This window comes from Acanthopagrus latus, chromosome 18, assembly GCF_904848185.1.
Source record: "Acanthopagrus latus isolate v.2019 chromosome 18, fAcaLat1.1, whole genome shotgun sequence".
Lineage (NCBI taxonomy): Eukaryota > Metazoa > Chordata > Actinopteri > Spariformes > Sparidae > Acanthopagrus > Acanthopagrus latus.
The window spans coordinates 4,655,497-4,667,683 of NC_051056.1; the positions used below are offsets into that span (position 1 = coordinate 4,655,497).

A 12,187-nucleotide genomic window follows, 5' to 3' on the forward strand; every position below is an offset into this window, starting at 1 on the left:
GAGACCTGCAGAGTTGGTTAGCAGGACAGAGGGATTAAACACTTTGCTGGAGACAATACAAGGACTTCAACAGGTACGAATGTTTGTGTTTTAATAATTGTGATAATCAATTACATTGGAGATATTAGTCGTACATTCTTATTGGCATAACTTCATTGACGGGAATTAGGTGTTTTCACTTTGAACAACGTGCTAAATGAATAAACACTTGTCCAGTTGTGATTACGTCTACAAATGTACAGTGTCACTTTGGTCTATAACTGGTGATGTTGAATAGTGTTTCCCCGAGCCCATGATGACGTCCTCAAATGTCTTGTTCTGTCCATGATCTTAAGATATTCAGTTTACTGTCATAGAGGAGAGAAGAAGCCAGAAAATATTGACATTTAAGAAGATGGAATCAGAGAAGTTTGACTTTTATCTCTTATAAGAATTATTCAAATTGAAGAACCAGTTATCAAAAAAGTTGGCAATAAAATTAATAACTGACAACTAATCTGTGAATTGTCGCAGTTCTGATATACTGTACATATAACATGCTAATATGTCTGCCCGTTATGCAAAATTGGCTTCTTGTGCTAACAAACTCACAGAGAATTATCGGCAACTGTGCTGAGATTATTAGCATCTTTCAGCTCATTGTTATGTTTCCTGCACAGCGACTGTATCTCTTAGTCTCAGCCCTTCAGTCCTGATCCCAGCAGCATCAGGCAGATGTTTTGCAGACAAATGTAAAATCATTGTGCATCTGGTTTCTCTGATATTGCTGTGTTGTTCCTGTAACATCACAGTGTTGCTCCAGGATTATCTTTGCAGCTGACCAATCATGTTGTTGTGATGTAATTTCTTTGTTGATTATTATTATTATTATTATTATTATTATTATTATTATTATTATTATTATTATTATTATTATTATTATTATTATCTTTTCAGTTAGGCAACAAAATGACTCAGGTTCAGGAATAGATTTAATTTTTTTTACAATGACTATGTGTTAGAAAGGCTAGCATTCCCTGTGACCAAAAAATGAGAGGGCAGTTATCATGTATAGTCCTGGGGCAACATAATAGACATCGAAAAATATAGTGGATCAACCTTAAAGCGAAAACTCACTTTCCCCCCATAGCATTTATGTGTGGCACCACTCGGGGTAAGAAAACTAAATTGCTTTCCGCTTTCAGCTTTCCTCAGAGTGGAACAGACAGAAAACGCAGGACAGAAGTTGAGATAATTTATTCTATAATGGAGATGTGAAGGCAGATAGAGACGGTGTCAGGCTGCCAGTCTCACCACTCAGTCTCCATATACCCAGGAGATTTTGTGCTCAATGGCACACAAAATTATATTGTTGAAGCAGAGTTTATAGGGAACCAATCTAAACACAGATGGTGTCATACAGTAGTCATTACATGGTGCAATCTACATTTAAGTCATCATGATAAGTTATTGCAGAAGACTGTCAACTGGGAGTTTAATACCGTACTGAGAAGCAGATCATGAGTATTTTCTGAATGAAAGAATGTGTTTTTCAGACCATCAGGCTTTCCCATTATGGGTTTGAATTCCTAACCATCCAGCCCCATTTATTAATACCATCTCTGTTGCCTGTCAGCAGCAGCCATGGTGGACGCAGCGGCAGCAGAGCAGTTCCTGGATGCCAACCCGCAGTTCGCCAAGCAGTACTACGACAACAACTTCCGGCCAAAAGTAATCTCAGAACTGATGGACAACAACCGGAAGGCTGTGTTGGACATCAGCAAGTTCCACGACCTGACGATGGTGGATGAGAGCGAGGTCCTTTTCGACCTGGTGCGGGACATCCAGGACAACCTGCAGATGGAGAAGTCTGTCTTCAACCTCATGAAGCACCTCAGCTTCATGATGAGGGCCGACCGCATGAGTCTTTTCATGTACCGACAGAGGAATGGAGTGGCTGAGCTGGCAACCAGGTTACAAGAGATTTCTTTCTTTTCTTTTTTTTTTAAGCTTCAAAAGTAGCTTTTGTCAATGATAAGTATTATTTACTGGTGTCAAAATAGAGTGTGGTTTTAAAAGATTGTATTTCTTTGCCATGAAATGAGTATTTATTGCACACCTATGATGTAAAATAAGCAGCAGCACTTTAAGGAATGGTATGTGAGAATTTTAGTTAAAAACATCATAAATGTATTCAAATATTAAATAATAATAACTAATCAACATAATGTGAAGAATTCACAGTCCGTTACAGTCCAAAGCTCCTGAGCCAGCAGCGGAACCAACAAATCTCCACTGCTCTGAGCTCCTGACCACTAGCTGTAAATCTAACTCAACTAACTAACTAATGGCAGCTACAGTTAGCAGCTACAGTTAGCAGCAGTTAGCCATTACTCTGGTGATAAGCTGCTGACTATTGGTTTGGAAAATTTCTTATCTATTGCACCTCTAAACTGGGGAAACTCAACATCTTGGACACACAGATGATGTTTTTCATCAGCACGTCTCTTCACATTCATACAGGACACTTACATGTGGCAGCTTTAAGGAACAGTTCACCAAAAATAAAAATTCCATCATTATGTACTCACTCAATGCTGGTGGAAAGTGGAGTGAAGTCTCTCCTAACCAACTGAGATGGCTGAGCTGAGGATGTTTTATCATGTAAACAAAAACAAAATAAAATGGCTCCATACAGTCTGTTCAGAGTGATACTGTGTAAGTCTCAGGGAACCACACTATTTTGAAGAGACCTGATTTATACCCTTTTTAAAGCTGAAATCTTACCTTTAGCTGCTGAGCTAAAAGGGTTAGTGCCCACATCTCTGACGTGGATCCAAAAGCTCAACCAGATCTTTGGACTTCTGGAGGCTTGAATTGCACCAGACAAGCTGTTTGTAGTCATTCATTTTTTATCTTTTATATTTACAACAAGTCCCCATCTATATCAGTTGTTAAGGAGATTGTATTTTTGCCGTGAAGTTCCAGAAATGTTTTGTGGACTACAGAACTCCACTCCTTCACCCCTGAATGCTCAGCAGCACCTTGATAAGTGCTGAGGCACATTTGCATTTGCTATTTTTTGTGACCGACTTTTGTCTTCTTTAAGATGACCTGTTTTGATTTTAAAATGTAAATGAAATGAATCATGAAATCCTGCTTTAGCTGCACAGCACATTATAATATACTTGTACTTTGTACCTTCAGGTTATTTAATGTCCACAAAGATGCCTCGTTTGAAGACTGCCTGGTGCAGCCTGACAGTGAGATCGTGTACCCTCTGGATCTCGGCATTGTGGGCCACGTGGCTACCAGCAAGAAGATGGTCAACATCCCTAATGTGGCTGAGGTAGTTACATGGCTATTGTTTGTGTTGTGTGTGTTGTGAATTGTGTGTTTAATATTACACTTATATACTAGTTATGTGATACAGACCAAAGTGTCAGAAGCACATTTCTATGTCCACATCTTGTTTTATATCATTATATCTTTTGGACTTTATTAACAGGGTGTTCGCAGGTTATTAAAAATTCATATAATGTCTTTAGTTCAAGTTTATAAATATTGGGTCTTAACAATCATTTAATAAAATTTACATTTTATTTCCTCAACAACTGTATCTAATTAATTTATCCATCTTTTCATTTATTTTTGTCAAAATGAATCAAGCTTGTCCATGTGAAAGTACAAATCCTTTGATCTACCACTGAACCTTATACTGCTTTTAACTTTAGACTTTAGACACTTACTTGTTGGCACAATGTATATTAAACTAATGCAACAAGACCACCTATTCTTGCCTTTACAGCAACATGTAAGGCTTGAATAAGAAAACCATTTGTCCAAAAATCCTCCCCCTCCTTCTTTGTCTTCTTTTTCTTCCAATCCTCCATCTTCTTTTTTCTACTTTTTTCTTTTCTTCTGCATTAACTCAAACAATATCATCAAGTCTGGTTGGCCCCACTAAGAATTAATTAAGAATTCCACAAAATCAGTCTGAAAACTGATTAGTCACAAAATCGAGCAGCACCGATCCAAAAAGGACTGTAACTATTTCCTCTGTGAAAACAAAGTAAAAAGGAGCGAGAAAAAGAGAAAAACAGCTCAAAAACATTTAAGTATAGATTTTAGTTATAGCTTGGTCAACATTTAAATTCCTGTCTCCAAGATGTTTCCTGCTGCTCTGCCTCTGTTTGACCACCAGATGGTGACTGGACACCACAGTGCCCCTTCCACTAATACCCTGCAACCAAAGCCAGCTCAATCCCATTAAAGCCAATACCTTTGACATTTGAAAATGTCTGGCAAGCTTATTCCCATGTACATTTCAAGTTGGTCATGCTCCTGCATGTCCACGAACTTCACTTCCAGCCCCGCCCCTCCTGCACAAGCTGTTATTGTGACATTTAGGCATCAGCCCACTCCACATAGCTGATGGATTACAAGCGCTCCTCTTTATCAGTTCAATCACTTCCTTTCATGGGAGATAAGAAACCACAGCTGTTGATGTACAAAGGAAACACACGCAGGTTGAGTGTTCCCGTTTGGTTTTATCTATGGGTCCTGCTGTCAGGCTGGCCGGTGGTGCCTTCACTGTGAGAACAGATATTAAGTGCGCTGTTAGAAACCTCTGTCCGTCACGCCGCAGCCTCACACAAACACATAAAAGCATGATGGGAAATGTGGCAACTGGAACGATATCAAAGCCTCAGTCTCCCCCGTCGCAGGAACAGCTAATGTGTCCACATAATTGGTTGGCTTTATGATGCTAATGCAATGAGGATGGCCTCTCAGAGTAATGCAGAGACAGACTGGCTCTATTTCCATCCCAGTCCAATCCAGTGCAGGCCTGTCAACCAGTCAGGATTCTTTGAGGTTGAGGGTGGGGATTACATGTCACTGGGATTACGTTGTGAGCAACGGCTGGCCTCATTTCCTCCCCAGTACTTCTGCCCACGCTTCCTTCAAAGTGATTTTAATTATCACATCATTTACAGACTAATAACGCAGACTGTTATTTGAGGTGTGGTAACTCGGCGGGTGTGTGTGTGAGGACCGTATAGAGTGTCGGTGGGGGAGGTTGCAGATGAAGCCAGTTAATCTGTCCTGAATTAGAGCGATCCCAGATTACTCCCAGAGGTCATACAGGCCCTGAGCCCTTTTCACAGACTCAGCACTATAACACACCTTTAATCTATTCTGTTGCACTCCATTGTTCCCAGTTTTTTTTTTTTTTTTTTTATTTCTTCAGTGGAGCAGAAACACTCTCAAATCCAATTAATGTTTACTAACCAGAGGAGCTAATTGGGCCAGGGAGGAAGTCGATTATTTACCAGTTTATTACATATGTATGTTTTCAATTATTTTGATATGTTTCTGTATTTATTTGCATGTATTATCTGTTTACAAATGTTATTTTATGCACTTCATGGAAGAGAGTTTCTCATCTTTTCTCTGCTCATTGACTCATTGACCATGTTCATTTAACAAACAGACCACTATTCAAAACACTTCTATTGGCATTTGATGCGACTATAGTACTATTTTTTTCTCTAGAAATTATACCATCTTAATAATTGTCATGAAAAGATGAATCTTTGAAGAATAAAAATGCCTTTTTAGAATATCTTGCATGAAGATATTCAAACTGATTATCATTTGTAATTAAAAAAAAATATTACAAACAGTTGCAAAATAGAGGTCTTCTGACCAGTACTTTCAAACGTTTTGACTCTGTTGTAGATGTAAAATCAAAGAATCTCTAAATTTTTGTCACCAGTCTCAAGTGACAAATATCACAGATCCAACTAGGGACTGTAGAATTTCTACATTTCATTAGATGTATATTTAGATGTATAAATCCCAACTAGAAGACTTAATTAACAGAGAAAAGCACACGTGAATAGAAAATATATATATCTCTGTTTTACTGTTTTTTTTAAATACCCAGATAAAAGTAAAGTAAAGCATCAAGGTGCTTGGCAAAGCTCAAGGTAAAGCTTTAGCTGATAACAAGCAGGATAAAGACTTGTCTGGGCTTTAGGGGGTCAAAGGTCACCAAATAACAAGCTGTCAAACTCAGATATCTGGAGCAGGTTCATTATTAAGCGGTGTGAGGCTGCAGCAGAGTCAATTGATGTATGGAGTAGTTATGCCTCTCTCATAGTGATTTTTCCCTTTAATTTTCCCACACTACTAAGCAATGCTGAGTGCTTTGCAGAGAGAACTTAAGGCATTAATAAATACAGGGGAATGTTTACTTATTGAGTTTGTGCTATAAGATGAGGACTATTAGATCACTTTTCTGATTCTCAAACATTGTCACACATTTAAAATGAAACTGAACAATGGTAACAGGCAGATTCAGAGGCACTTTTTACCTTATTGAATTGAGTGTTTAGCTCTATGACATGGTTTTGTGTTGTTGCTCAGGTGTCTTTGCTTCACATGTTAGAGCAGCAGTATTCAGATAGGAAGCTAAACTACATATTGCAAATTTTCTGGACTAGAATAGATTTAAATGTGTTAATGTTCCAAGAAGGAATCATTTTTCTCAGATTGTCCATTGCTGCAACATCATTTTTACCCACTGTTTATAAGCTCCGTTTTAGCGTCTATCTCTTTAAGGCCCCCTTCCCAAAGAGCCCAGTGTGCTCTGATTGGTCAGCTCCCACAGGCCTGAGTAGGCCGCTGTCACTGTCTTTCTGCATGCAGTATGCACATATGACTATATGTATAGTTTTCTTCTCAGTCTTCCTTTTGAAGCAAAATAACAAAATAAAATAACATCTGAACAAAAAGTGCCAATCTGCCTCACCCAAATGTGCACTTTGTCACCAATTTCAGTCACCCAAGCATCGCTCTCTGCAGGTTTTTGCTCCTTCTTGGCAGTTAATGAGCCGCTCTTTCTGTTTTTCACCCCTGGCGGAACACAATTGATGACCCCTGCTGCACAGGAGGAGCAGTAGGTGGAGTGCAGCAGAGAGGAACTTGAGTTTTCAGATAATGGGAAGCCTTTGCTTGCAGCAAACTGGAAGTTTTACAGTGGTACAGGGTCAAAGGACAAGCAATTGTATACAATCAAATACTCTGTCTTTTCTTTTCTTCTCATAGAGCCCTCATTTCAGTGACTTTGTGGATGAGCTGACTGAGTATCAGACCAAGAACGTCATTGCCATCCCCATCATGAATGGTAAAGACATGGTGGCCGTCATGATGGCCATCAACAAGTTGGACGGGCCACACTTCACGACGAAGGATGAAGAGGTAACATCTAATACTTGTCTGTCCTGGAAATTCACCCTCAGCAGCTCACTCCATTCAGTCACTCGGATGAAATTAACTTTTCAGATTTATTCATTATTTTATTCTTTTTTAAAACCCGATACAAAGGGCCACAAACCCAGCGTTCCCCTCAGCTTTCATGGGTTTTTCCTTGTCATTGTTTATGTCACTTCTCTAAACTTTCTCCGTCAATAACTGGCTCCCTGACTGAGCAGGGATGCAATACAATTAAACTCAGTCTACCAAATAATTGTTAATGAGTTCTGCTATAAAATCCACATAAAACTACATGATGTAGATGTAGCGTCTCTGGTCCATTGTCAGTTTTGTTCCTACTCACATTTCTTCAGCTGTTTTTCTGCTTCTTCAGTTTTTCAGTGGTGTTTTTGGATGAGCCTGTTGTCAAGTCAACTGATGACATGTAATGTTTTATAAGGAAAGAATAAACCTCTTTACTATCAAAACAACAAAAATGTGATGCAAAGTGTTACCACAAATCAAGGTATTCATGACATTAGCTGTTCTTAGCCACTCCTAAAATATGGCCTGAATGTGTGATACATCACTGGGAAGCCCTCTGTGGCATTCAGTCCAGATACCAGACAGAAAAAGTAAAGGAAGAATTTTACATATTGATATTATCACCAAACATGACTGTTTGATCCAACACAAAGACACAAGTAAAAGTGACTGACATATTATATATAACAGCTTGGCCTTATTGATAAATAACAATCACATCCATCCCTCAGTATTACACAAAGCAGCCAAAAGTGATTTTGTTTGTTTGTTTGTTTGCTTTTTTTCAGACCCTGAACAAGTATCTCAACTTTGCGAACCTGCTGCTGAGAGTTTTCCACCTGAGCTACCTGCACAACTGTGAGACCAGGAGGGGACAGGTGAGGCTCCTTTCAACCAGTATAGGCTATTTGTTAGTAACTTGTGCAAAGGCCCCAGGCTTCCTTGAAAAAATGCTCAATTTAGCATGTTGAGTTTTTTTTTTTTTTTAACTTTTAAAATTTGGGGGCGGCTGTAGCTCAGCGGGTAGAGCAGGTCGACTAGTGATTGGAAGGTCACTGGTTCAAATCCCAGCTCCGGGCAGGGCTGAGCTGCATGTTGAAGTGTCCTTGAGCGAGACACTGAACCCCACGTTGCTCACTAGTGAGGGCCCTGCGATGAACTGGCGACTTATCCAGGGAGTACCCTGCCCTCGCCCTGAGACATGGCTGGGATTGGCTCCAGCAGCAACACCCCACAACCCCATGGAAAGGGATAAGCAGTTTGGACAATGACATTTTAAAATGTAATCTCTGGCAAGGCCTTCATTGTTTTGGCCTCCTTGTAAATTCTGCAGATATTATACATTAAATCTGTTCTTTGTGTAAAAAAAATAAAAATCAATGTGTCTGTTTGCCCTGGTGATGTATTTATGTGGAAATATAATGGGTAAGTGAGATCTTACATGTTAATGCCAGGTGTGAAGTCAGTGAATTAGAGCAGTCCACTTGTGCTTGGATCACTCAGGACGGATGTTAACACCAGGTCTGAACAGGGCCTTAGACTCAAATGCTTTTTCGAGCCTGTGTGAATGACAAGAGTGTGCATGGATCCACATTCTTTCACAAATATGTGGTACAAGCGAAGATGAAAATGAGAAGGCAAAAAGAGTCATTCAACCGACTGGTGTATGTCAGAGCTCAAACTGTGACATGTAATAAGTTTCAGTTAGATAGGAGGAAGGTTTCCAGGTTCAACCATGGGGTCAACTGGGTTCATGAACTTGTGCTTCAAACTGTACGTATTGTATTCTGCTCCATCGTCCAGGTGTTGCTGTGGTCGGCCAGCAAGGTGTTTGAGGAGCTGACAGACATAGAGAGGCAGTTCCACAAGGCCTTGTACACAGTCAGGGCTTTCCTCAACTGTGACCGCTACTCTGTGGGTCTGCTGGACATGACCAAGACCAAGGTGGGTTACCATAGCTACACAGCAGCAGCCAAGGATAAGCCTGAACACAAACAAAACAATGAATCCACTGTTTGTAGAGTCCCATCTGTGCTGCATGGTCAGGACATTACCAAAACACACATTTAGTTGTTTGTTGAAGTTCAAATTTCTGTTCTGGACATTTATAAAATCGGCATAAGATTCCAGATACAATTACAGAGCTTCATTTACATATTTAAACCTGAAATATCAGAAAACCTATAAAAACAAATTGTGTTAATGCAAACAATCAACTGTGGATGTTTCTTTTGGATATCTACTAGTTAGAAATGTACCTTATCCACTAAAAATGTATGGAATTTACAGTACAATATGTTTTCTCACAATGATTTGTTCTTAAACTTAAACTCATATCCTGTAACTTTTCTTAAACTTTCTTAAACTCAAAATTTAAAACTGCGATAGTACTTACATACAGCTGTATGTACATTTTATGTACATTCTAAAGGTTTTTGCAGAGGACTTTGTTTATTTGCCCTTTATAGTCTGAAACCGGTGATACTGGATAAAATATTTTACCCTACTCTTCCTGTTGTGCATTGATCTACATTTAGGGCTTCAATTGGATTTTAAGAAGCTTGACTGCAGCAACAGTTTCACAATATCCTAGAATCTGAAAAACATCCTGGAAAAGAAGAACCTCTGCATGCTACAAGAGGCCTTTACAATTTTTGTGTTTGTGTCTGTGTCTGTACCGCTCTCATCCCAGCTGAGTTTTGATGAGATCTGTTTTCTCCTCTTTTGGGAAGAGCTATTTTCAGAAAGTCCTTTGGTGTTTCTTTGTCTAATCAGCTCGATTTTTCCCTTTTTTTGTTGTTGTTGCGAAAAAAGGGAGCTGAAAAAGGAAACCCATCTTAAAACCGTCCTCTGATCAGTGTCATTCCATCCTCATGTACATATTGTCATGAAAACCACTTATTGGCTGTGGCTGTCACCTAATTACAAGCAGCTGCTGGTTGATTCCTAACACCTGCTATCTGAGAACAAACACATGTTGTCTGCCTGCACAGATGGCTGTCTGCTAACAACGCTGGATTTCATGAATGCATCACTTAACAATAAACAAAACTAGTCGCTCGGCTTTGAGCCCATAGTCTGAAAACTTGTGCACTTTGTGAGGAGACTGCTGGCATGAGCTTTCCCAGGCAGAATGCTGGTGATGGCCGTAGCTCCAGTAACCAGTTAGAGCATCTAAATAATGAAACTACAGAGGCAGCGGTATCAGCTGTAATGTTCCACTGTAAATCTTCATCGATCTATCTATCTGTCTGTTTGTGTGCGTGTGTGTGCTTGCGTGGGCAGGAGTTCTTCGACCTGTGGCCAATCCTGATGGGAGAGGCTGCACCATATGACGGACCCAAAACTCCTGATGGCAGAGTGAGGAAATACTTACTGCTATAACTATTACCGCAATCACTGTGCTATTACTGATTATGCAAGTAATGCTGAATCTTATTGCAGGTTTTCAATGTGCCCAGTGGGCATTTTCAGTCCAAAGAGGAAGACTCTCATTTTTTTCCCTTATATCTTTCTTTGTGTACCAACATTATGCAAAATGTTCTTATATATGAAAAACTAGTGTATTGATAGTATTCCATAACACCAGTTGAACAAGTTAATGCCCCCAGGACTAAGACTTTTCTCCAGGGCCATCCTCAAGACAAACTTGAGATGTTCGACACTTTCAAGGCTCTACAGTGTTTTGTTTGGATTAAAGTATTTAGATGTCAGTCTTTTTTATCCAGGTTACTTGACATGTACATTCAGTGACAACAAATTCTATTTATCTTTACATAAACATTTGGAATTTCTTATAGAATGTGGCTCTATGGCTGCTCTAACTTCCAACCCAATGATAATATGATGATATTCTGCACTGGTAACATAAAATAAAAACCATAAATGACTCTCACTTTATATTTCCTCTCTGCACAATGTGTTGCTGATTGTTGTTTTGTTCATCTTCCCAAGGAAATTGTCTTCTACAAACTCATTGACTACATCCTTCATGGGAAGGAAGACATCAAAGTCATTCCGTAAGTCACAGCACACATTGGGTTTAAGGGAACCCTGTGAGATTGGACTGTTAGCAGAAGCATTTCTTTCTTGTTCTTTTAAGTTTGGGTCCCTGTTTTGTCTGTTCTTGTGCATGTGGACATTAACACCAGGACACATGGGCGTGGGCACACCGCCACCCCATCAGACAGATGACAACAGGACACTAATGTCATCTCTTCCTCCCTGACAAAACCAAAACATTTCTAATACCATCCTCACATTTTCTCTATAGCAGCAGATTGAATAAGCTCCGAGTCCAGACCAAGAATTGTATAGCCATTTTATTCATTCACAAGTCGGTGACATTCTGTTCCAATACTGTTTTTTCTGCTATCTGACATTGTGGGTCTTCTGGTCATCATCAGGAATCCTCCAGCAGATCACTGGGCCCTGATCAGCGGTTTACCAACCTACGTAGCAGAGACCGGACTGGTGAGTCAGTGTGTGTTCTTTTTTTAGAGCCGCTGTCCTCCTCATTTATCTTCGCTCTGGAATTTTTAACAAATCTCACTCAGTGTTGTGAAATGAATGTAAAGTCCAAAATCTGGTTTGAAGAAGAACATTTTTGCACCATGACAGAATTATTTCCACGCAGCTTTTTTACATTGATCTCACTCCACAACGTTTCATTAATTCATCTTTAATTAGTTCTGATTTGTAAACTCATAATGTTTCGGCAATCAAACTTAAACTCCATGACCTCATTTACTACCATGCTGTTTTTAAGTCAGACTATCTCCTACAACAATATACACAAATCAAATACACCCTCAGCAATTTAATGTTTCAGTTTCATTTCATGGCTCTGACGACATTGGTTTGGGTACCGTATGTCATGGCCCTGCAAAGAAACAGTCAAATT

The 12,187-nt window shown here is 39.5% G+C and overlaps 1 protein-coding gene across 1 annotated transcript in view; it reads left to right on the forward strand.

Annotated features, from left to right (window-relative positions):
* The window catches only part of pde6a (phosphodiesterase 6A, cGMP-specific, rod, alpha), a 39,170-nt gene continuing 26,983 nt past the window's right edge, over nt 1–12,187 (forward strand). The window contains exons 1-9 of the mRNA XM_037077222.1: nt 1–73; nt 1,619–1,952; nt 3,187–3,328; nt 7,093–7,245; nt 8,073–8,162; nt 9,088–9,228; nt 10,570–10,644; nt 11,239–11,303; nt 11,691–11,757. Coding sequence (XP_036933117.1) covers nt 1,624–1,952; nt 3,187–3,328; nt 7,093–7,245; nt 8,073–8,162; nt 9,088–9,228; nt 10,570–10,644; nt 11,239–11,303; nt 11,691–11,757 — 1,062 coding nt within the window. The 5' untranslated portion in view covers nt 1–73; nt 1,619–1,623. The remainder of the gene's footprint in view (nt 74–1,618; nt 1,953–3,186; nt 3,329–7,092; nt 7,246–8,072; nt 8,163–9,087; nt 9,229–10,569; nt 10,645–11,238; nt 11,304–11,690; nt 11,758–12,187) is intronic.